Source organism: Vulpes lagopus, chromosome 15 (assembly GCF_018345385.1).
Source record: "Vulpes lagopus strain Blue_001 chromosome 15, ASM1834538v1, whole genome shotgun sequence".
NCBI lineage: Eukaryota > Metazoa > Chordata > Mammalia > Carnivora > Canidae > Vulpes > Vulpes lagopus.
The window spans coordinates 13,304,126-13,330,447 of record NC_054838.1 but is presented as its reverse complement, the minus strand read 5'-3'; the positions used below and the strand labels follow the sequence as shown (position 1 = coordinate 13,330,447).

Sequence of the window (26,322 nt, the reverse complement as noted above, 5' to 3'; positions counted from 1 at the left end):
GTATTTTGAGTTGTAGATTTGTGTTAAAATTACTTCCTACATGTGATATGGGGACTTAGAAATGTGTTTTGGACTGAAAGGATTGATTCTCTCTGGAGCCCTGAGATTGTGTTTATCTCTGTCTAGTTTGAAGGATGGTCCTAAATAAGTTTCTTAGAAATAGTGGTTTTGGGGCACCCGGGTGGCTCAGTCTGTTAAGCGTCTGCCTTTGGCTGGGGTCTTGATCCCAGAGTTCTGTGAACAAGCCCCTTTTGGGGCTCCCTGCTCAGTGGGGAGCCTGCTTCTCCCTCTCCCTCTTTCTGCCACTCTGCCTACTGTGCTCTCTCTTTCTCTGTCAAATAAGTAAAATCCTCAAAAAAAAAAAAAAAAAAAGGAATATGTGGTTTTAAAAGGTTGTGGGCTGCACCTAAAATGTAATCATAATAATGGTTTTTAGCGTAAGCAGAATCCTCAGGAGATAGGAACAATTGAATAAGCTGCTGTTGAGACATTTGACTGTTTGAAGATCAGTGAATTTTAAGTGTATTGCTTTAAAGTGATAACCCTTGTGACCTGTTATAGTTAATAATTCTCTGAGTATCTAATGTACTACTAGGAAACAGCATAATAATAGATATGTAGACTTTGAGAACTAGAAGAAGGAGGATTTAACCATCAATGATTTTGCCTCCTTTTCAGTGAATTTTTTGAATGATCAGAGCAGTTAACTGGCCCAAGGTCAAGTGGTTAGTGGCAGTGCCAACAGTGTTACTCATTACTGATTTTTATAGATCTGTTGTACTTGTGTATTTTGGCTGTCTTCATTCTAGATCTCAGTTTCTGAAGAAGGAAGTATCTTTATATACTATGGTTTTTAGCATTGTGGCTTTGATTTTCAATTTATAATTGACTATGGATTATCTGGATTTTTATACTCTTAACGTTTTTACTTTGATGTATAGTTCTCAACCCATATTTAGCACAATAACCCATGGTTATAAGGCTTATTCAGGTAGGGTTCTTAAGAGTTGAAATCAGTTTCACAGCAAAAAAGGATACTAGGAATTCACAAAGTCATCAAATACACCCCTATGTTTTCTGTACCTTTCTGAGTTGATCCCTACCTGAAAACATTTAGTTGCAAGCTGTATCTATGAACTTGGCAAAGTTTTAAAGATAAACTAGGAAACAAATTTTTAAAAAATATTTTATTTATTTATTCATGAGAGACTTAGAGGCAGAGACACAGGCCCGAGGGAGAAGCAGGCTCCTGGCAGGGAACCTGAGGCGGGACTCGATCCCTGGACCCAAGATCACATCCTGAGCTGAAGACAGACGCTCAACCACTGACCCACTGAGGTGTTCCCAGGAAATGATTTTTGAGAAGAGGGTTTTGTTATGGGATTTGGTCCTTTTATTTTTTTATTTTTTTTAAAGATTTGTTTATGAGAGAGAGAGAGAGAGACAGAGAGAGAGGCAGAAATACAGGAGGAGGGAGAAGCAGGCTCCATGCCAGGAGCCTGACGTGGGACTCGATCCCTGGACTCGGGGGATCGCGCCCTGGGCCAAAGGCAGGTGCTAAACCGCTGAGCCACCCAGGGATCCCCGATTTGGTCCTTTTAAAGACAGTTCTAGATGGTTCCCAGAACAAGAGACTGGAGGGGTCGTTCACATCCAGCTAAGTGAAGTTATAATTATTACTTTGAAGGGCCTGATTTCCAAGTCCTTTCGTCACCTTTGGTTGATATAGACCTGGTGGGCAGGAACAACACCTGCCCCTATGTCTGTCACCAAGGTGTTGGTGACCTTATAGCCAGAGCAGGGATCCTTCTTAAAACAGTGACTCTCAAGCTGTTTTAATCCCAGCCTTTTAGCTGCGTCATTCTTTAGCTCAATAATTCCCACTGTCTGGTAGAAAAATAGTAATAATTACCAAAGTACAAGCATTTTTTGGGGGGAGGGATTTTCTTCAGCAGTTAGAGATATGCATAGATCCTAATTGAATCACGAAAAATGTACTTGTCTTAAAGTCTAGACTAGTTAGAAAACTGTAGGTCTCAAATCCTAGTGATGCAGTCATGTAATACATTCTGCAGATTTAAGAAAACAACTCAAATGATATGTACGAAGCTCAACTAATGCTAATTTTTAATTAAAAAGTAAAAAATAATGACTATTGAAAACCATGGCCAGCTAAAGACAACACGACTTCGCTGACAGCAAGTACCTTTCTTGAAAATTACAGAATTCCAGCTTTTGAGTGTGCATATGTGGTAGGAGCTTTGTAACATTGGAAGTTGCAGCAGCCAGAGTTACTGATTTTATACAGATTGAATTCTTCAGTGCATTCTAATAACATGCTCATTTTTGCGACTCTTAATGTACTGGCTTAATCGTTTATTTATAAGTAGTCTTACGCAACAAAGGAAGATCGTGCTTTCTAAATCATTTGTAGTCCATTGAAAATTTGGTCCATTTTTATATAATCGTTACTTTAGAAGGTAATCTGAGCATTGTTTCGCTAGCTGTGTTAGGAAATTTGTAAAAGGCTGGGCTTAAGTGTAGCGCAGTGGGCTTCTTTACCTCAGGACATTTGGTAGTCTTTGATCTGCTAATATACTTTGTTGATCCCTGGTTGGGGGTAAAGTATACAGTTTCCCAGCCCCATTTACTGTGATTTGGAAAATGCTGCCTTGGAGGATGTATCTGTTTTTAGATTCAGCCTTGAGAACAGATTCAGAAGGTGTACAAGAAAGTGACACAAGAGAAACAGGAAATAAAGCATAAAGCAGGAACTTCAAAGCACTTCTCTGCTTTTGGCATTTGCAATGATACTCAGACTGAGTCTGAAATGCTTCTAAACTGAATCTAAACTGCTTCTGTAAGTGGTGAAATACCTGATTTTACCAGCTTGTTCTAATCTTCATGAATAGACTTTGGTAGTTTTAAATTACACCCTACAAAATACATAATTAGTCATCTGCCTGATTACTAATCAATTTTTGGGTGAATCTGTTGATAGTCTACATGTAATATTCATGGTAAGCATTTTCCTGTTAAGATCAGTTTTACTGAGTAGCTTGAAATATTTTTATATTAACCCTTACATATATTATGGAGTCAAATGTACAACTTCCATGAATTGCTAAGCCAAATGGGATATTTCCCTTTTTTAAAGTTGTGTTCAAGAAGCCTGATTTTTGGTAGTACACTTAAGGTATTAGTACAGCTATGTATATTGGCTATTTCACTTTTCTGAAAATATTAGGATAACAATTTCATGTCTTAACATGAAACATTTTTATTACGGTAAATTGAGTCTGTAGAACAGTAGTTTATATAAGAAAAAAATCATGTGACTCGTGGCAACTACTTTTTAAAAATTGTTTTCTCCCAGAATGCAATTGAACACATACTTCTCTACAAGCAACGGAACTATATATTACCAAACTGTGTTAATAGGAACTCAACCCTTCTTCTGTATGCTTTACAGTAGAAAAGTTACCCTACTGGTACAGGTTTTGAAGACAGAAAGTGAAACAAGAAAGTGGATATTGTTGAAAAATTAAAGTTTTCTTGTCAGCAGATCATTTTAATCCTGTAAAGTTGACATTTACCTTCTGATGGAGGAAAGCTTGACTTTTTAAAGATGTCTTTGTGTTTTTTATATCACTCAAAGGAATTTGGAGTCTGATATTTGTTAATGTCTGATACTTTCCAGGATAATGAAGCCTTACCTTAGATGAGGCACTTATAGCTGGTCAAAGTGCCATGCTTATGGAGCCACCTCAGTGTATAATGTAGTTCTGTAGTGCCCGTAAGAGAACTAATGAACCTATTGGGATTCCTTACCACCAAGAAGTATCTTAGACATTGAGGGAGATAGGATTCAGAGAGTTAAGTATTCATAGGCCAGTGTCTGTGTAGGCAAAACAGAGTGCCCATTATATCTACTTCAATAGGTTCTTACAACAGAGTTGGACACTAGCATCTTTTATTGAAAAAAGAAATGTTAACCAAGATGCTACAGCTATTCTTTTGTTTGTGGAAAAATGCCTTATAAGCCTTAATTTTTGAAAAAGGAAAAAAGAACCCACTATTCTTACCAGCTTGAGTACAGTAAATAGTTTGTGCATTTTGAGTTTGCATTTTGGCCCTTTATTTGTTGCTTACAGCATACTTTTAGAGGCGGTTTTATGTTGAATCTTAAAATATGAAATAATGATTGCAGAGTTATTAAAATACAGTGGAAAAGACACAAGACCAATGGTTCCCAATATGCCTCTTGATGGAAGACTATCAAAAATCTTAAAATATGTACTTGCCTACAAAGTGAAACCTCTTCATAGTCAAACTAAAATGAGTTGGTTTGCTTTTGGCTAGAAATGTGTCAACTCCAAGTGGTAGCTTACTGATTAGATGTTCACAAGTAAGTGAATAAGCGAAAGTGGAATTTTTATTCAGTAAATGAGGTTATTTGGTAGGCAAAATATTTCAAAGTATGAAGCTCATGGGGCCATAATTTTTTAAGGAGTTTGGATAGCTAAAAATATGTAACAAGGAACAACTCTGTTGTTTCCTAGGCAGGAGAAATAGGTCCAACATGGATTAAATAGTTGATAGTCTCAAAAGTTATAAGCAGTTATCTCACCATACTCTTGGTGGCAGATGGTATTTTCTAAAGATGGTTTTAACAATATTTCCCATCTCACATGTTCTTTCAGTGTGACTTGGACTCTTCTCTCATGCTGAGGGGTGGGGTTTATGTGTTCCCCTCCCCTTGAATTTGGGTGGTCTTGTGAATCACTTAAAAGCAGTAGAATGCAGCGGAAGTTACACTGTGACTTCCAAGGCACAATCAGAAAAAGATAAGAGAGCTTATACATAACTCACTAGAATACTGATCTTGGAGACTTCAGCAGCTTTGTAAGCAATCTAGCTTGAGATTGCCATGCTGCAAAGCAGCCCAAACTACTTCTTGTGGAGTGGTAGGAAGAATCTAAGATCAGGAGCTAGAACTTTTCAGCTAGAACTGAAAAGGGTTTACTTGAACCCTTTCCAAATTCCTAACTTATAGATATCATGAAAGAGATGAAAATGGTTATGTTTTAAGACACTTAAGTTTTTGAGTGATTTTGTTACATAGCAATAGATAACCAGAGCACTGCTTTGCTGAATCTGCCTTTATATGCTGATATTTGACAATGTGCAAAAAGTACAGTAATGAATACACCTAAATTATTTATTTTGGGATTTAAACATTACCCTTATTTTGGTCTTTTATTTTTTGGAATATAAAACTTTTTTTTTTTTTTTAACCACTGTATCCTGCACCCATTTGCAAAGGTCAGTCTATCTTTGAGTATTAAATAGAGTCTATTTTGGTAACTGAAACTATATTTCATGTGTTGGGAAGTGTTCCTGATATGTTTATTATGACATGAGAGCATAAGCATCATCTTTTTTTTTTTTTTAAAGATTTTATTTATTCATTCATGAGAGACACAGAGAGAGAGGCAGAGACACAGGCAGAGAGAGAGCAGCAGGTTCCATGCAGGGAGCCCGATGTGGGACTCAATCCCAAGTCTCCAGGATCACGTCCCGGGCTGAAGGCGGCGCTAAACCCCTGAGCCACCTGGGTTGCCCCATAAGCCTCATCTTTTCACTGTACCCTAATTTTAGTTGCTATTGATGCTGATATGTGGCTTTCTATTAGTTTCCTAGGGCTGCTGTATAACAAAATACCACAAACTGGATGGCTCAAACCAACAAATTTATTATCTCATAGTTCTGGAGGCTAGAAGTCTGAAATCCGTGCTCCCTCTGAAACCTGCAAAGGAATCATTCCTTGCCTCTTCCCAGCTTTTTTGTTGGTAATTTTGGTGTTCTTTGGCCTGTAGCTGTGTAACTCCCATTTCTGGTTTTGTCATCACATGGAGTTCTCCCTGTGTAGCTCTGTGTCTTTACATGTCTCTTTCTTATAAGGATACCAGTGATAACTAGATTAGCAACCCACTCTGCTCCAGTGTGATATGATTTACCTTAACTAATCACATCTTCAACGATCCTGTTTCCAAATAAGGTCACATTCTGAGGTACTAGGAGTTAGGAATTCGACATCTCTTTTGGAGGAACACAGCTCAGTCCATAACAGGTCTCAAGGGAGATTGGTGTAATTATGTTTTAACCATTTATATACGCTTTTTACTCCAGAGTAGATGTGAATGGGATTTTTCATCATACCCATGAAGTCTGTTCTCTGCATGTTAAGTCCCCCTTCCTTCTGGCATGCACGCATAATACATATAAAATTTGATGGTAGTTTTTAACTGTTAGGCTAATTGACCTCTTTGAGAATCTGATAAAAGCAGTGTACTCTTTCCCTAGAAAAATGTGCAGATGTATGGGTAGGACTCTGTATTTGCACACATATATAAACAAATGCACCAAAGCCTGTTCATGAACTTCTGGATTAGAGAGTTAACTAATTTCAGTTGGTTAGAGATACCTAAAATCTCCATTTCCCTTTTAGTGGAAAAACAAAAGGGAAAAGGAGGAGGATACAGAGGCATATGTATAGGGTTTATAGGATCCCCTCACTGTCATTGTGGCTACCTACAGCTTTCTGGGGAATTTTCATGTTTATGTGATATTTGTCCTTAGTCTTATTCTGTGCTTAGACTCTTTTCCCCTCCCTCCTGCTCCCCACCTCCTTATATAACCTCTACCTAAGTAAAATTGTAAATAATGTTCTACTTTTCTGTAGAGGAGAATAATTGAGGTTCTTTTAGGCGTGTACCAGTATACAGGTTTTTATCTCTTGCTATAGTGTTGGATTAGCTCATGACCTCTTTAAATTCCATTATTTAAAAAAATTTTTTTTAAGGTTTATTTATTTGAGAGAGAGTGAGTGTGCAAGTGCACAGTGGGTAGGGGTAGAGGGCAAGAGAAACTCAAGCAGACTCTGCACTGAGCATGGAGCCTGACGCTTGGCTCAGTCTCACAACCATGAGATCACCCACTACCTGAGCCAAAACCAAGAGTTGGATGCCCAAGCGACTCAAGCGCCCCAGTTCTGTGTTATTTTTTGATTATCAAAATTATTTTTAAAGAGATAGTGGTCTAGGGTTTCTGAGTCTGCAACAGGCGTATATTCTGTGCTCTTCTTTACTTGCAGCCTTTTCTCCAAAATAATATTGCCCAAACCTCACCTCTGAACATCTTTTAATGGGCTTTCCTTTTTAAGAATACAGATTTTTTTAAATACACATTGAAATAGGCTATAGATTATGTCTTCATTTTGCATTTAGCCACTGGCATATTTATTTCTGAAGCCTGGCATTCATGTGTTGGTTTGTTTTTGAAGATATTATAGCAAATAGGTATTTAATGTTTTACAGTGATGTTCATGATAAGTCTAGTTAGTGAAATCACAGGTGATGAATTTTCAGACTAGACTGGCTTCCCATCTATATGTTTCTCATTTGCGTTCATTTTCCTGAATATGAAATACTGGAAATCACTATTTAGAATAGGTGCTAGCAAACTATGGCTTTCACACTGCTTTCCTCTTTTTGGGAATGACGTTTTATTGGAACACGTCTATACCCATTCATTTACTTATTTATTTATGGCTGATTTTTTTTTGCCCCAAATGGCAGAATTGAGTAGTTGATACAATGAGTGTATGGCCCACAGAATTGAAAATACTTACTACCTAAAAACCCTTCACAGAAGACCTTTGCTAACTATTGGTTTAGAATGTTTTGTTATTCATTCCTTTTAGGGATATTTGAAACTTTTTTCTCACTTTTCAGTGATGGAATCAGAAGGTTATTAAAAGACCATCCACCTTAACTTTTTGTCTGGTGCTTGAATTTCCTTAGGTACTTCTACCAAGTGATCATCCAGCTTAGAGGTCTAGGACAGTGATACAAAAACAGCATTGAATGTGCTGTATTAAACACAGAAGAATGACTTCTGATTGGGAGTCATTCAGTGACTCCCAATGAAAAGATAGATGAAATATCTTATTCCTTGTCCATTGGGTCTCCTTTCTGTTTCCATCGGTAGTTTTTGACTTTGGCTTTATTTACATGATGAAGGCAGAAAGGAGCCAGATTTTAAGAGTAAGACAACTAAATGGACCCTACTTCAAGATACAGCTGTTAAATGATGGATTGAATGGTTAGGCATTAACTTGAGACGTTCATATTCAGTACTTAGTTGCTCTAAATAAATTTATAATTTCTAAAACGTAGAACTTAGTCCTTATAAATACAGATTTGTTGGATTTTACAGTTTGTGTCAGAAAATGCTTGTGCAGTAAGAAACATACAGGTAGAACAAGTCAAGACTTCACTGCAGAACTGTATTTGGTAGTTCTGTGTATTTGACTACTTAGTGAATGTGGTGAACATAGGCGATCTCTCAGATGGAAGAGGGGGCATCTGATCCAAAGGTCAACATTATCTGAAGGGGAATCAATGATCCGAAGGTCAACATCATCTGAGGGGGGAATGAATTTCTCACATTCCATTCTTGAAATCCAACCTATTAGAGGCTTGTTTTTGAACAGTTTCATAGTTATCATCTGGTTTTTGACCTAATAGATTTTCCATCTAATAAAGAAATGGAATGAAAATATAAGTAATGAAGATTAGCAGAAGAAAGGTAATATACTTATTTTCCCCTTAACAACACTACCCTTTTATTTTCACTTTTAAAAAGATTTGTTAGGTGCAACTCACTCTGTCTCTTTGTCTGCCTCCCTGTCTCTGTCTGTCTTTCTTCCTTGCCCTTTCATATATGCTGAGAGTGTTCTTTTTGCTTTAATATACTTGCCTGCTTGTGTTACTCAAACAACAATAACAAAAAGATTTGTCAACTTTTTTTCTAACAGGTGTAAATGAATTTGTAAATAATTAGAAGACAAAATATAGTGGAGACTGGCTAATTGAGAGGAAAATTTGTGCTTAAAATTTTTTTTTTTGGTATCCTCTGATTTTTCTATTTTATAAAAATGTTTTAAAATACATATAATAGATGCACATAGTACAGAATTTAAAATTGTACAAAAGGATATGTAGTGAAAAGTAAATGCTGCTCATGTCTATTACCTACTTGTCAAATTCTCCCTCCCAGAGGTAACCATCATTACCAATTTTTTTGGCTTTTTTTTTTTTTTTTTTTGCCAGCAGTAATCTATATATTTATAAGCATGCACATATTTTTTTCCATTCCTTTTCTTTTTCATAAAAGATGATGTATCATACGGTATATTTCTTTTTGGCTTTTAAAATATATCATGTGAGTGCCTGGGTGGCTCAGTTGGTTAAGCATCTGCCTTCAGCTCAGGTCATGATCCTGGAGTCCTGGGATCAAGGTGAGCAGGGAGCCTGCTTCCCCCTCACCCTTTGCTTGTAGCTGCTCTTGCTTGTGTTCTCTGTCAAATTAAAAAAAAAAAAATCTTTAAGATTTATCATGTATGCTGTCGCATATCAGTTATACATATGTTTAACCACATCATTCTTTTTTTGGGTGCAGATTATGCCATTATAGAAATATACTGCTTTGTTTGCTCAATCACCTGTTGGTAGACATTTGGGTTTCCTGTCTTTTGCTATCAGTGTTGCTTTAAAATACACCATGTCGCATGCTTGCAAGAATAGCTTCAGGATAAACTTTTAGAAATAGAATCACAAGCACTTAAAATTTGGTAGATATTGCCAGAGTCTGACTCCATCCCCCCATAATTTGTACTAATTTAAAGCCCAACCAGCAATTTAAGAGTCTGTTACATATGTAAACTGATTATCAATCTTTGTAAGTCTCATAAGTGAAAAAAATAAGCCTTGTAGTTTTAAGTTGCATTTTCAGAATGAGTAAAATTAAGCATTAGTTACACGTGGAATATCACATTTTATGTTAAATACCATGAATATGTAATGTAAAGATGTAATGTAAAGGTGCTCTTGAAAGATTATTACAGATAATTAGTCTTGGCACTCTGGATCACTGGGTTTAGTACAGTCTTATCACTCAGAGTGTGTGGTTCCCAGCATCAGTTAGGAACTGTTAGCAATGAAGAATGAATCTCAGGCTCATCCCAGACCTATTTAATCAGAATCTGTGCATAATAAAGTCTCCAGGTCATTTGTGTGCATGTTAAAGTTAAGGAAGCACCAATATAGGGATTCACTTGGCCTAAAAATAAGGCTATAGCCTCCCAAAGAGGGTATATAAATTAATCTTCAGGCTGCGGGGGGGGGGGGGGGGGGGCGCAAAAAGATGCCAAAGCATCTTTTAATGATGGGGGGGATGGTGGTGGCAGGCAATGGCTCATGAACTTGGTTCTAAATTGGACTGGTAAAAATATTTGAGGCGTGAATTTTTGTGCCTTGAGGAACTGGAGCAGGGGTCTTTGGAAATAGCTTTATTTCTCACTAGAATGTTTCATTTCCATAGGTTCCAGAGGGTCCAGAATTTATTAGGATTGAAATAGAATTTCCAAATAGAGGCTCTAGGTTTAGGGACAGATTCTAGGGAGAGGGAACTGGTAAGAGCTAGGCAGATCGTGAGGAGTTCAGCCAGGAAGAATAGGGTTCAAGTTAGCGTATGGCCTTGGGGGAACACACCATGACCCAGGAATTGAAACAGAAACTGGGATCTTGGTGTAGGCCAGGGACCTACAAATTTTCTGTTATGGGCTAGACAGTAAATATTTTAGGCTTTGTGGGCCATAAAGTCTCTGTTGTGAGTACTCAGCTCACTGTTGAAGTATAAAAGCAGGTATGAGTGATTCATAAGGCTGGATATTGCTGTGCTCCAACAAAATTTTATTTACAAAAAACAGAATTAGGAGAGATTTGGCTTTGGGGCAAAGTTTGCCACCTTCTGGTCTAGACTCATATTATGAGAATAGGGAATTAACTGCAGCTTTTTGAGTAAGTGGATGCCTCAGAAGCTTGTCTAACAAATAATAAGAGTCCAAATTTAAGGCAACTGACTATTCTATATATCCCACATTGCTGGTGAAACCAAGTTTCTAAAAACTCTGCCAGGGTTTTTCTCTTAGTGCAGTGGTTTGGATGGGGCCTTTAGGTTGAAGTTCTTCATCCCCCTGAGCTGGACAGAAACGAGGTTCTAAAGGTTAGGTTTAAAGATTTTTTTTTTAATCTTTTTTTTTTTTTAAGGTTTTATTTATTTATTCATGATAGTCACACAGAGAGAGAGAGAGAGAGAGGCAGAGACATAGGCAGAGGGAGAAGCAGGCTCCATGCAGGGAGCTCAACGTGGGATTCAATCCTGGGTCTCCAGGATCACGCCCTGGGCCAAAGGCAGGCGCTAAACCACTGCGCCACCCAGGGATCCCTAAAGATTTTTTTTTTAATCCTTACTTGTTATTTCTTCCATTTTACCTTGAAAATGGCTAGGCAGTGTTTCTCAAAGTTGGAATTCTAGGCAGCCTGCCTTAAATCAACTGATTCCTGAATTTGGTGAGGGCTTTTGTGGAACTATTTAAAACTGATGGTGAGATTTGGGAAATACATTAAAAAACAAAGCAACTGGGGATCCCTGGGTGGCGCAGCGGTTTGGCGCCTGCCTTTGGCCCAGGGCGCGATCCTGGAGACCCGGGATCGAATCCCACGTTGGGCTCCCGGTGCATGGAGCCTGCTTCTCCCTCTGCTTCTCCCTCTGTCTCTCTCTCTCTGTGCGACTATCATAAAAAAAAAAAAAAAAAAACATGTGAAGCAACATTGGCTATGGTAAAGATGAAGGCAATTACAAACAAACACAGCCTTGGTAAAAATAGCACACAATTACTCTCCACACTGGTATTTAATTCATTATAGAGTCATTTCTGTCCCTTTATCTGATTCAACATTCCTTAAAAAAAAAAAAAAAACAACAACAAAGCAACTGGGACACCTGGGTGGCTCAGTAGTTGAGGGTCTGGCTCAGGTCATGATCCCGGGGTCATGGGATCGAGTCCCGCATTGGGCTCCCCACGGGGAGCCTGCTTCTCCCTCTGCCAATGTCTCTGCCTCTCTGTGTCTTTCATGAATAAATAAATAAAATCTTAAAAAACAAAAACAAAAAAATCCAAAAAAACAAAAACAAAAACAAAAAAACCCCAAAGCATCTTTTAATGATGTAGGAAAGAGCATCTGAAAAATAAATTTTTTTGAAGTCCAATATAGAGAAATTCACAAGTACAGTTTAATCAGTGCATAATCATAAAATGAACTTACTTATGTAATCATACTCAGGGCAAGAAACAGAAAGTACTAGAGCCCCAGAAGACCCACTAGTGACCCTTCCCTTGTCCCCAGAGGTAACCACTACCTTCATGTCTGACACTTAGATTAATTTGCTTCTGTTTGAGTTTTGTATAAATGGAATGATGTTGGCTGTATTATTTTTGCATCTGGGTTCTTTGGCTAGTATTGAGAACTCAATGAGTTCTATATAGGATTTTTTTTGTTGGACTATGCCATAATTTATCCATTTTGTTAATGAATATTTGAGTTTTTCCCACTTTTAGGACATTGCAAATAATATTTCCTTAATCTTCTTGTTCTTCCCATCTTTGGATGTTCCCTAGTAAATATGGCTAGTTTTTCAAAATAATTGTACCTATTTCTCTCAGGAGAGTACACCACCATCTGCAAGTTTGATGCCACCCAGTGTAGAGAGATTACCTGGGGTATATTGCTCCTAAAATAAGGCTGCCTTGAGCCTATAGCCTGACTTCCCACCTTAGGAAGCAATTAACAGCTTGTTAACCCCTATTTAGCCACTAAGTAGGTATATCTTGTCAATTGTTTTGTCAGGCCCTCAGTGATTTGGCTTAAGATTGCCTCTGCTAAAAATCATTAATTTCTTAACCCAAATTAAAAAAAATGGGCATATATTCATGTGAACATACCAATATATAGCAGCAAAATAAAATAGCTATTGGTCTTGCTTTGGTAATTAAACATTTGTTCCAAGTCTAAAAATTAAACTCATAATGAAATGATATTTTTTTTCCTGGAAAAGACCATAAAACATTTTTAGACTAAAATATTGTAGTTTGTACTGACTGCCAAGAGATCATACTGAGAATCACTGTCAAAGAAGTTAAGGGGAAGATAAATAAGAAAATATAACTGTGTGTCTAATCATCACACAAATGCTATGAAGTGAAGGGACTGGGTATGCTTTCTATATTTTAGAAGATGAGAAAACCAGAGAACCAAATAGGTAAGTTCAGCCCTAAGATAAATGAATGTAGCTAGATTCCATCCCAGTCCTGCTAGACTCAGAGCCCAAGAGTTCCTACTATATCATGATATCAGGTTATAGGTAAGGCTTGTTTCCACAAAGGATGACCTATGTTATTTAGCAGGTAAAAGCATATAGCAGGGTATGATTTCATACAGTACTGAAAATGGGATTTAGTTTCCTACTTATGTAGGGGAGGAAACACTTTTTTCCTACCCTTTTAGTTCTATGGCTGGTGCCTGCTAATTAAACTGACAAAAGACAGATTAACAGGAGGAAAGGGGTGTGTGCATGTGCTCTAGTTTGTTTTTTGTGTGTGTGTGCACTAGGCTTTACATGTCACCAAAAGACATGAAAACCCAAAGAGAGGTGGTAAGACTTGGAAGCTTATGTACTGTATTAACATAGGATGATAAATTATGAAGTGATGGATGGGAGGATGGGTGAAATAGGTGATGGGAATTAAAGCGTACACTTATGATGAGCACCAGCAATGTATAGAATTTTTGAATTATTGTGTCGTACACCTGAAACTAATATACCACTGCATGTTAATCTACTGGAATTAAAATAAAAAACAATTTAAAAGATAAAGCTAATTAAAAATGCAAAAAAATATGGCTAAGTGGCTAGACAAAGGCAAAGGCGTTTGCGCTTCTAGAAGCAGCAGTACATTGTAGGAAGATAAGTATATGGGGAAAGTAATAGAAGATAGAGATTATTTTAGTAAGGTTTGTTGTGCAGACTCATCTCAGTGCTATCTTTATTTACTTCTTCTTGGCCATGAAACTCCCCCAGAGTCCTCATTATGGCAGTGCTCATTTCTCCGAAGTTCCTGCTTTTAGTCAGGTTGGGGAAGCTCAGGGAGGACTTCTTTCTGCATCTGTTAAATCTCAGTTGCTTTTATCTCAAAGTAATCCGTATGCCACAGTGACCTATTTTAAGGTGTATATTCTGATCCTCCCTGCTCCCTCACACAACACTTCTCATAGTTACGTACCATACGTGTGTTCAAAGTTCAGTGATCCTTAGGATTACTTTGGTATAGATATTTGTAGAAACATGTTTGAATGTGTTGTTTATCTTAAGACCCCAGAGCTTCTTGTCTTCTACTCTGTCTTATTCTCCTCTCTACTGACCTGGGTTTTTTATTTCTAACATTCCAATGAATGATTCCGCCTAGGTAGGATCTTTCAGTGGGTTGGGTGGAGCAGAGTTGGAAATAAATCCACTTACTTTTGATAAGCACATATTTCTTAACCTGAGGATAAGATCTTTTTTTATTCAGGGCAGCCCGGGTGGCTCAGTGGTTTAGCACCGCCTTCAGCTCAGGGCCTGATCCTGGAGACTGGGGATCGAGTCCCATGTCGGGCTACCTGCATGGAGCCTGCATCTCCCTCTCCCTGTGTCTCTGCCTCTCTCTCTCTCTCTCTCTGTGTGTGTGTGTGTCTCTTGTGAATAAATAAATAAAATCTTAAAAAAAAAAAAAGATCTTTTTTATTCAGACTGAGAGAGACAATAATAAAGCCCAACTAGATGGTCTTTGAGTCAGGTTCTCTTTGACAGTGGACCTGTTCTGTTCCCTCTCTTTGTTGGTTGCTTCTGGAAATGGCCCCCAGGGAAGTCCTTGTAAGATCTAATTGCCTTTAAATTTTAATTTAAAATTAAATTTTAATTGTTTAAGGGTCTACCCAAACCAGTTCTGTTCTTTCTGTGTCGTTAATTAGGCCCATTAACTCTTACTGTAGAATAATGTGCCAGCCAGAATTTGCCTTATTTCATATATTAAAATTTCTCTGAAGCAGATTTTTGTCTGTTACATGCCAAGAAGGCCCTGTAGTGAAGAATGCTCTTCTGTTTCCTCCTGTAGGAAATTGTACAAAATGAAATGAACCTTCCAGATCATTTTTTCCAACTTCACTTTCTCTGAACCTCTCTTCTAGTGTTGTGCACTCAAGTCCTTATCCATGAGTTGATGCCTTTATCTTTACCTTTACCTTTACTTTTATCTCACAGGACAAGTAGAAACCTAATTCCCTGCCTGCACCCCATCCCCCCATGTGGGATTTAGTTTGAAGATATTGGTTCAAATTCAGCTCTGCCTGCAGATGTGCTGAGCAATCTAAGGCAAGACAATTATTATAATTTTTAAAAAAAGATTTTATTTATTTATTCGTGAGAGACACAGAAAGAGGCAGAGATGTAGGCAGAGGGAGAAGCAGACTTGCTTTGGGAAGTCTGATGTGGGACTCTATCCCAGGACCTGGGATCACTCCCTAAGCCAAAGGCAGATGCTTAACCACTGAACCACCCAGGTTCCCCAGACAAGATGATTATTAAGGAAACTTATAGGAGATTGTTTCTGAAAGCATGGAGATATGAGGTTTTTTGTGCTTGATAGAGTTTCCTTTTCCTTTCTTCCCTTTGTTATGTATTTTTCTCATCAGTGGTGAGCCTTTTATAAAACTTGGCTTCAAGCCCCTGGAATTGCCTCTCATTCCTTCTTACCATGCCCTACTCTCTGAATAATTATTCTCTGCTTAGCAAGTGTCTGAAACAACTAGTTGAAAGAGTATTAAGAGTTTTAATTACAGTTTTTTTTAGCTCTAATACAGGGAAAGGAATCTCCATTTCTTGGCACTGAAGAGCTGACTTTTTTTTTCTTTGCTAGATTTTTTTTTTTTTCTGGTGATTGTAATACCCCAGTCTCTCACTTTAATAGCTGTATCTATTGAAAGAACTCTTTTAAAAAAAAGTTGAAATGAGAGAGAAGACCTGATCTTTACTCATTTATCTTAACTAAGTTTTTAAAACTAATTGAGACAACATGATTAGCCTTCCACTAATATTAGGACATTTATTATGAGAGCATAGTTGTGTTACAAAGGTGCAGTTTATGTTGACTGAGTGCTATTTTGGAACTTCTCTCTGGTTTCTCTATTTGAGGCTATTTCAGGCTCTTTTTGCCCATGACACCTCTATTGCATGTTCTTTTTTTACTGATAAGGATACAAGTTCAGAGTAGTAATTTTATTTTAGGATCTCCTGGCTTCAAAGTGGCAGCATCTGGACTGTAATGTACGAAGTAAGTGACTGTATCTCCATTTAAGTACATTTGTAATATATTTTCTTAATGTAAATATAAATGCCTAATGTAAAACCACTGGGAAAACCCACTTTAGCAAGAAACCCTTGAAAGTAATAGTGATATTTACTGGTCTTTTAAATGATTTCTGCCTCCTTAACTTTGGGACCATAAGAGAAGGTATTTTTTTTTTTTTAAGATTTTGTTTATTCATGAGAGAGAGAGCGAGGCAGAGACACAGGCAGAGGGAAAAGCAGGCTCCATACACAGAACTCGATGTGAGACTTGATCCCAGGACTCCAGGATCATGTCCTGGGCTGAAGGCAAACACCCAAACACTGGGCCACCCAGGCATCCCAGAAAAGGTTTTTTTTTTTTTTTTTTTAATTGAAGTATAGCTGGCACATAATGTTACATTAGCTTTGGGTGTACAACGTAGTGTTGCAACAAGTAGTTGTACCACCCACAAGTGTAGCCACAACCTGTTACCAAAAACCTCTATTACAATACCATTGACTAAATTCTTTATAATGTACCTTTCATCCCTGTGACTTACTCATTCCATGACTGGAAGCCTAAACCTCTCATTCTCCTTCACCCATTTTTGCTTATTCCCCTGACCCTTCTTTCTGGCAACCACTAGTGTTTTGTTTTGTTTTTTTTTTTCCTGTACTTATGGGTCCACTTCTACCTTTTGTTTATTCATTTGTATTCTTCACTCATTCATTTATATGAGTGAAGTCATATGGTATTTGTCTTTCCCTGTCAGACTTGTTTCACTTAGCATAATGCCCTCTCAGTCCATCTTTGTTGCCCCAAATGCTAAGATCTCACTCTTTTTTATGTTGAGTAATGTTCCATTGTGTGTGTGTGTGTAGAGATATCTGTATCTTACATCTGTACCCATTCATCTATGGAGACTTAGGCTGCTTCCATATCTTGGCTATTGTAAATAATGCTGCAGTGAACATAGGAGTACATATTTTTTTGAATTAGTGCTTTTGTTTTCTTTGGGTAAGTACCTAGTAGTGGAATTACTGAGTCATAGGGTAATTGTATTTTTAATTTTTTGATGACCCTCCATACTTGTTTCCACAATGGTTGCACCAATTTACATTCCCCTGAATTGCACATGAGGGTTTCTTTTTTTCTACATCCTCACCAACATTGTGATTTTTTTTTTTTTGTCTTTGATAACTAACCATTCTGACAGGTATGAGGTGATAACTCATTGTGGCTTTGATTTGCGTTTCCCTGATAATTGGTGATGTTGTACATCTTTTCATGTGCTTCTTGGTCATCTGTATGTCTTTTGAGAAATCTCTATTCAGGTCCTCTGCCCATTTTGAATTGGATTATTTGTGGGTTTTGGTGTTGAGTTGTATACTTCTTTATGTATTTTGGATACATCATTTACAAGTATCTTCTCCCATTCAGTAGGTTGCCTTTTCATTTTATTGATGGTTTCCTTTGCTGTGCAAAAGCTTTTTATTTTGGCATAGTCTCAGAAGTTTATTTTTGCTTTTATTTCCCTTGCCCGAGGAGACATGTAGAAAAATACTGCTAAGGCTGAAGTCAAAGAGATTACTGCCTGTGTTTTTTCTTCTCAGAGTTTTATGGTTTTAGGTTTCACATCACATTTAGGTTGTTAATCTGTTTTGAGTTTAGTTTTGTATATGATGTAAGAAAGTGGTCCAGTTTCATTCTTTTGCATGTAGATGTCCAGTTTCTCAACACCATTTCTTGGAGAGAGAGTCTTTGACTCATTGTATATTCTTGTTTTCTTTGTCATAGATTAATTGACCATATAAGTGTGGGTTTATTTCTGAGCTCTATTCCATTGTATTAATCTGTGTGTCTGTTTTTGTGCCAGTACCATACTGTTTTGGTTACTACAGCTTTGTAGTGTACCCTAAAATCTGTGATTGTGATACCTCCAACTTTGTTTCTTTTTCACAAGATTGCTTTGGCTATTTGGGGTCTTTTATGGTTCCATACAAATTTTAGTATTTGTTGTAGTTCTGTGAGGATGAGATACTTTTTGAAAAAAAAATACTCAGCTGTCACTGTTAAGTGATGTTTTCTAAAAGACAGCTCAAGAACAGTAAAAATAAATATGAATCACATTTCATAGCCCCTCCGCCCCAGCACACAGGAATGGCAGTGCTGCTGTTTTTCCTCAGTGTTGCAATGCTGCAGCTACTTACTTGTCAGCAGATGATAGGCGCTTAGATATCTTGCTATATAATAGAATCACGCAGTCGGAATTAAAACAGCATGCTCTAGAAGGATTGGCAGCATTTTCTTTCCTGGCTTTCAGTTTTCTAGTAGCTTCTGGCTACACTGGCAGGACTGACTATGTGGAAGATATGACAAGCCTGGACTTGCCTTGAAAGAATTCTCATTTGTGCTAGCTTTGCCAATAAATTAGTATGGTGAAATAAGTGTATTGGTGGATGAAAGGAATCAAGAATACCTAGACATAGAGTTTTAAAATACTTAAGGCCTGTCAAGCTTTTGGTAGCATAGAGATAAAATGGGAAGCTTGTAGCAAGTCTGTTCTTTCTTCCATGAAGAAAACCATGTAAGTCACATGTAAATAAATAGCTTTGTCTAGTTACCTGAAACTAGTAAAAATCAGGTTTGATAAAGATTTTCTGCTATTTTGTGTTAACAGATTTGCTATTTAGGGTTTAGAGGGAAGTTGTCTTTGTAGATGAGGAAAGAAAGTATGTAGTTTATTAGTTTAGGGTTGAGCCAATCATATATTCAGGCTGTAAATCCTCAGATATTAAAGGGAAACCTGCCTGATATATTTTTCTATTTTAAATGTGTATGTACACCCATGGAAAATTTTCTTTTGCCTGGTGTCTAGTAGGTGCTTAATAAATATTTATTGAATAAACTCTTACATATGAAGAAAATGAAACTCAGAGAATCAGGTGATTGTTCTAGGCCATGTTCTTTTTTTTTTTTAAATTTTATTTATTTATTCATGAGAGGGACAGACAGACAGGCAGAGGCACAGAGGCAGAGACACAGGCAGACAGAGAAGCAGCCTTCATGCAGGGAGCCTGACCTGGGACTCAACCCTGGGACTCCAGGACCACATCCTGGGTGGAAGGCAGATGCTAAACTGCTGAGCCACCCGGGGATCCCCATCTAGGCCATGTTCTAAGTACACTGTGGTTAACATGTAATTACCATATAATTTTTATTAATACCTGCCTGATTTGTTAGGTATATTGGTGCACAGTTTTCTTCATATCTCCCCTATGAGGTTATTAACATTTTATCTTTAACATGCTATTGTTTTAATTAGGCTTTTAGTCACTGAAATCTTGAAATAGTTTTATTTAGATCTAAAGTGGGTTATAACTAGAGTAACTATATAATTTATTGTATAAACTGAAATACTTAAGAGGACTCTACTCAAACTTAAGCTGGGAAAGCATGTATAAACCAAGTTTATTCCAGGCAAACCAAGACATATGGTCGTACGATGTTTTTATTTTTTATTTTTTTATTTTTATTTTTATTTTTTTAAATTTTTTATTTATTTATGATAGTCACACAGAGAGAGAGAGAGGGGGGCAGAGACACAGGCAGAGGGAGAAGCAGGCTCCAGGCACCGGGAGCCCGACGTGGGATTCGATCCCGGGACTCCAGGATCATGCCCTGGGCCAAAGGCAGGCGCCAAACCGCTGCGCCACCCAGCGATCCCTGTTTTTATTTTTTAAAGTAAACTTTTTATTGGTATATAGCATATGTTAAGAAAGTCCATAAATCTTGAATGTACAGCTTGTTGAATTTTTAAAAAATGAACAAATCTACATCAAGAAATAGATTATCAGTATCTCAGAAGCCTCCCTCACACCCCCTTCTGGTCACTACCTCTTCTTTGTAAGATAACTATTGTTCTAACCTTTAACTGATGAGCTTTGCCTGTTTTTGAAATTTATGTAAATGACACTATATAGTATACACTTTGTATGTTTGACCTCTTTGACTCAGTGTTCTCTTTGTGAGACCCATCCATATTGTATATAGTGATTGTTCCTTCATTTCATTGTTTTAAAATATTCCATTGTATGAATATGCTATTAATGTATACAAGATACTGTCGACAGACATTTGAGTTGTTTTAATTTGGGGCCAATAGAAACAGTGCTCCTATAAACATACTTATCAGTTTTTTGGTGAGCATATGTACTCATTTCTCTTGGGTATATAACTAGGAGTTGAATTGCTAAGTCATATGATATGTAAGTGTTCAGCCCCAGTATGTAATACCACTTTTGCTAAGTGTTATACCAATCTATACTTCCTCCAGCAGTAGGTGAAAGTTGCAGTTTCTCTGGATCCTTACCAATACTACTTATTGTCGTCTTTTTTTTTTTTTTTTTTTTATTTATTTATGATAGTCACAGAGAGAGAGAGGCAGAGACACAGGCAGAGGGAGAAGCAGGCTCCATGCACCGGGAGCCCGACGTGGGATTCGATCCCGGGTCTCCAGGATCGCGCCCTGGGCCAAAGGCAGGCGCCAAACCGCTGCGCCACCCAGGGATCCCTGTCGTCTTTTTCATTTTAGCCATATTGGGGACAGTGTATTGGGATCACATTGTGATTTTAACTTGGTAACTAATGAAGGTGAGCCCCCTTTTCATGTGCTAATTGGCTATTTGGATCTTCTTTGGTAATTCCATTTGGATACTCTCCTTTATGCTTCCCCCAAGCCATTCTCATTTTTCTATGGGTATATCTCTTCTCATTGAGTTGTAGTTCTTCATATATTCTGGATAGTAATCATTTGTTATTACTACAAATATCTTTTACTTTAATTTGCTTTTTCTCTTTATTAATAGTACTATGGGATGAACTTAATTTTGGTGTCTTCCAGTTTATGAGTATTTTTGTCTTCTGGTTAGGACACACTCCTTGTGTCCTATTTAATAAATGTTTGCCTACCCCAAGATCATGGAGCTGTTCTGTCCTTCTCTTGATACCTTTCATCTTTAGGTGTTTATCTAGAATTCATTTTTGTGTGTGGTATTAGGTAGAAGTCAGGATTCATTTTCTATAGGGATAGTGAATTGACTGCACTATTCTTTGTCCCAATACCACATTCCTGCAGCTTTATAATACAACTTGTTGTATGGTATTGAAGTTCTCCAGCTTTGTTATTCTTAGTGTATGTCTTAGCTATTCTTGTCCCTTTCTATTGCCACAACATTTTAGAATCTTAGTTTCCATCCACATGTAAAACAGCTTACAGGTTGATTGGGATTGTATTGAATCTAAGGATGGTGAGCTGACATTGTATAAAGATGTCTTCTAATCCAAGAATGTACATTGTGTATCTATTTATTTAGGTATTATTTAATTTCTCTCTGTCTTGTAGTTTTCAGAAGAGAGCTCTCAAATACCTTTCAGACTTATTTCTAACTTTTGGTAGTTTAAAAACAATTTATCGTGGTAAAATTTACACAATATATTAACCATTTAATTAATTACTTAATTAATTTAAAGATTTTATTTATTCATTCATGAGAGACACAGAGAAAGAGAGAGAGAGAGGCAGAGACAACAGGCAGAGGGAGAAGCAGGCTCCATGCAGCGAGCCCGACATGGGTCTCGATCCCAGGTCTCCAGGATCACACCCTGGGCCACAGGTGGCGCTAAACTGCTGAGCCACCCGGGCTGCCCTATATTAACCATTTTAAAGTGAAGAATTCAGTGGCATTTAGTACATTCATAACCACCAACTGTTGTAATGTGCAACCACCAACTCCATCGAGGTCCAAAACATTTCCATCACTGCAGAGTAAAACTCCTTAAGCAGTTTCTCTCCACTGTCCACTCTCCTCACCAGCCCTGCCAACCACCAATCTGCATTCTGTCTCTATGGATTGATTTATTCTGGATATTTCTATACATGGTATTACATACTATGTGATGTTTTGTATCTGGCTTATGTCACTTAGTATGTTTTTGAAGTTCACTCCCCTGTTGTAGTATGTGTCAGTCCATTCCTTTTTATGGCTGAATGGTATTCCATTGTGGATATGGACCATAATTTGTTTATCCATGCATCTGTTGATGGACATTTTGAGCTGTTTGTACTATTTGGCTGTGTGAACAATACTGCTATAAACATACATGTACATGTACTTGTTTGAATACCTGTTGGCAGTTTTGGGGGGTGGTATATATCTAGGAGTGGAATTACAAGGACATATAATTCTGTATTTAACTTTTTAAGGCAGCACCAGCCTTTCCTATAGCAGTTGAGCCACTTTACATTCCCACAAGCAATGTACATAGGTTCCAGTTTCTCTGTGTCCTCATCAGTACTGGCTATTTTCTATAGTATTTTGCTGTTTGGATGGTGTGATAAATGATATAGTGTTTTTGTTGTTAACTTCATTTTCTGTGTTGCTGATGTATAGAAATACATTTGCTTTTTCCCTATAAACCTTGTATTTAGTGACCTTTTTAAATTCATTTACATTTATTTTTTTTAATTCATTTACATTTAATAGTTTATGTATTTATTGGATTTTTCTCTGTACATTTGAATTTCTGATTTTCACATGCTTTCTTATTCTGTTCCTTTTTCATAGTAGTTTATTTTATGGATACAATATTCTTGTAATGGCTTGGAGAATTTCTGTTAGAACTTAAATTTTCTTTAAGTTTTTCATTACCTTCATTTCCTTTGTGATTGATTCTATTGTTTTTCATTTTGGTCCTTCTTAATTTTGTTAGATATTTCTTAAATATCTGGTGATCCTTGGTTATCTATTCATATTTACAAAGGACCAGGATGATTGGTTTTGGTGGCTGATACTGGCTTCTTCTCAGTTTTTTGAGCTCTGTTTTTCCAAAAGATTACTGATTAAGAGTTATGCATGAGATTGTTTTAAGGGCCAACAGCAGCCAGATAGGCTTAGGACCTAAAATTTATTCTGGGCCTCAAGTGCTGCGAGACGTTTTTCCTTTTGGTTGCTTTGGTTTCCTCTGTCCTGATTCTCCACCTCCCCCACCAGGATTTGTGGCTGTTAAGAGAAATGTCAGGCTCAGCCCTACTTCTCTTTTGTCCCTAGCACCCGTGCTGGATGTTCTCAGCAGACCTGGATACTAAGCCTTGGGAGCTCAAGTTTATACAGGAAGTAAGACTGTCATGAGTGGCTCAGCTGTTGTGTGAGCAATCCTCTAATTACCTTGATTTCCCTGTGCTTTAATTCAGCTTCTTGATCCTGAGCTTGGTGTTCTCTATTCAGGGAGTTGGGAGAGCTCTTGCCCCCATGTAAGTTCTCTCCTGTGCTTGCTTTGCCTGGGTTGCTATTTCTTTTGCTATGGCTTCTCTGTCAATTTAGTTGTGTCTGTTTCTTCTAGAAATACTTGCCTTCTTTCCTTTCCTCCTTTCTGCTTGTTAATGGGTCTACTTCTTATCTTCAGATTGTGATAAATTTATTATTTTTATCGTTATGAAAAATTTGGACATAAAACACACATATCTACTCCTGGCTTAAAACAGAAATACAAGGGATGCCTGGGTGGCTCAGCGGTTGAGTGTCTCCCTTTAGCTCAGAGTGTGATCCCGGGTCTGGGGATCAAGTCTCCCACATTGGGCTCCCTGCAAGGAGCCTGCTTCTCCCTTTGTCTGTTTCTGCCTCTCTGTGTCTCTCATGAATAAATAAAATCTTAAAAACAAAACAACAACAAAAAACCCCCAAACCCCATAAATACAAGTGAAGTTCCTATTCTCTTCTCTGATTGTATTGCACTCCTTCTCATGCATCTATTAATATTATTGTGTGTATGTGCATTTCTAAACAATAAAGAGCATTGTTTTGAATGTGTTGAGCTTTTTTTTTTTTTTTTTTTTTTTTTTGTGTGTTGAGCTTTGAATAGTGACATACTGCATGAATCCTTCTGCATCTTGTTTTTTTCCATTCATCATGGTTCTTTTGTTCTCTTAGTACACTATCTTTTCTGCTGTTTAGTAGAATTTGGACAGGGAGGATAAGTCAGCCTAAGTATTTCTTACTGTGACTTTTTTAAAAGGGAGATTTAAAGCACCTTTTGGATATATTGTCACTACAGACATGGAAGACAAGGGCTTGGTGTTTCCTTTTCTTGTTCCAACTGGTGATGATAGGTGAATTTGATACCTTGCCATGTTATACAAGCTAGCAATTGAGTCTTACTGCTGACCTGTATTTGGTGTTATAAATCCTTTTGGAGACAGAGAAATAGGATTCATTGGTCTCTAGGGTTTAACTGAGGTTCAAGTGAAGATTTGGGTTCATATTGTTGGAAGTAACTTTTAGAGGTCATTTAATATAAACAGTACGAAAGAAACCCAGGTGCAGAAAAGGTGAGTTACTTGTCTGAGGTGATCCAGGGGGTAAACGCTGAGATCAGAAACCAGTTGTGCAGTTTGTTGTTCTTCTCACCTTCCTACAATGACCCAGAGGATAAGGTCCCCATTTTTTAACATTGACTTTAATTTTTGTCTGTCCTTTAAAATATTTATTTCAATACCAAGAGATTTTTAGTACAGAAGAATTAACATAAATCTTTGAACTGATATTTATTTGCTATGTTTTCCTTAGGATCAGAATGGTTTCAATACCAGAATACTATGAAGGCAAGAATGTCCTCCTCACTGGAGCTACCGGTTTCCTAGGGAAGGTACTTCTGGAAAAGTTGCTGAGGTCTTGTCCTAAGGTGAATTCAGTGTATGTTTTGGTGAGACAGAAAGCTGGACAGACACCCCAAGAGCGAGTAGAAGAAGTAATTAGTGGCAAGGTAAGTGGGGGAAATGATTGAGAAAAGAGTATGTTTTTGTATATATAATTACTGTAATCCTCAGCAGTTCAGTTTGCTTTTTCAGTGTCCTGAAAAAAGTTAGTGAAAAAAAAAAAATTCTACAGGATGGCAATAAACTGAGTATGTCTTGTGATGAGTAGGAGAAAATAACTTTCCTCTGTGATGGGCAAAATTGTGTAACAAGTTCTAAAATACCTATATGGTAGATATTTAATGTGTTTTTTAGAATATTTGAGACCTGTTATTTATAATTAATAGATATCTTAAGTAGTATTCAGAATAATAAATAATTACAAGGTAGTTTCTAACTACCCAGTGTGCTGCCAAACATCCTTTGATACCACTTAAAAATTGGTAAGCACTGGTTGTTCCCCACAGCAGTGTTAGGAAGTAGCAAAGTAACATATTCCCATTTGACAAATAAGAACATGATGACAGAGAGGTCGTTTAGAATACAAGAATAGGTCATGCATTTTGAACCTTTAGAAAAATATTGCTAAGAAAAAATTGAAATGACCTGGAGTAAAATTATTTCATAATTGTAAGCTTTGAATTCTCTCAGTGAATGAATTTATCTGACATTCATTGATAGTAAGTTTAGTACAGAAGCTATGTGATTTTTTAGTTAATTAGGTAGTATCTAGTACCTTTTAATCACTTGTAATTAGTATGTTTTAATCCCCCTCCCAATGATGTCCTTGCCTAGTAAGAGGTTATTTATTGTTACTCATTTTTTATATTTCAGAAAACATTTACTGTGCATACTCAGTATTGAGCACTTGATTTGATGTAAGGGGCTGAACTGAGGGATAAATAAAATAGAATCCTTGCCTTAATGGAGCCTTTGGGCCAGAGAGTTTTGAAGAGGAAAGAGGGAAGGAAGAGGGAGTGTAGAAGTGTCAAGAGAGACTGGATAGGAGCAGTTACTGAAGTTAAAGTCTTGGCTGGAATTGAGAGCCTGCGTAAAATGTCAAAGATTTGGGCATCTCCTCTGTGGTCTCCCCATTATGTGTAGCATTGCTAGTAAGTCAGTAAGATAAGAGTTCTTTTTATGTCAGGTATCAAAAAATGCACATTTGAATTTAGTAAGAAACTAATAGATAAAGCCTGCTATAATTTTGAAATAGGAGTAAAGAGCATAGGCAAAAAGC

At 37.3% G+C, this 26,322-nt stretch overlaps 1 protein-coding gene across 3 annotated transcripts in view; it reads left to right on the top strand.

Moving 5' to 3' along the window:
* Positions 1-26,322, top strand: part of FAR1 (fatty acyl-CoA reductase 1) — a 68,029-nt gene that overhangs the window by 8,615 nt on the left and 33,092 nt on the right. For 2 of the 3 annotated variants that reach the window (XM_041730187.1, XM_041730186.1), the window contains exons 2-3: positions 23,440-23,505; positions 24,955-25,150. In XM_041730187.1, the coding sequence (XP_041586121.1) occupies positions 24,962-25,150 (189 nt within the window). In that variant the 5' untranslated portion in view covers positions 23,440-23,505; positions 24,955-24,961. The remainder of the gene's footprint in view (positions 1-23,439; positions 23,506-24,954; positions 25,151-26,322) is intronic. The other variant, XM_041730188.1, reaches the window with a different exon arrangement.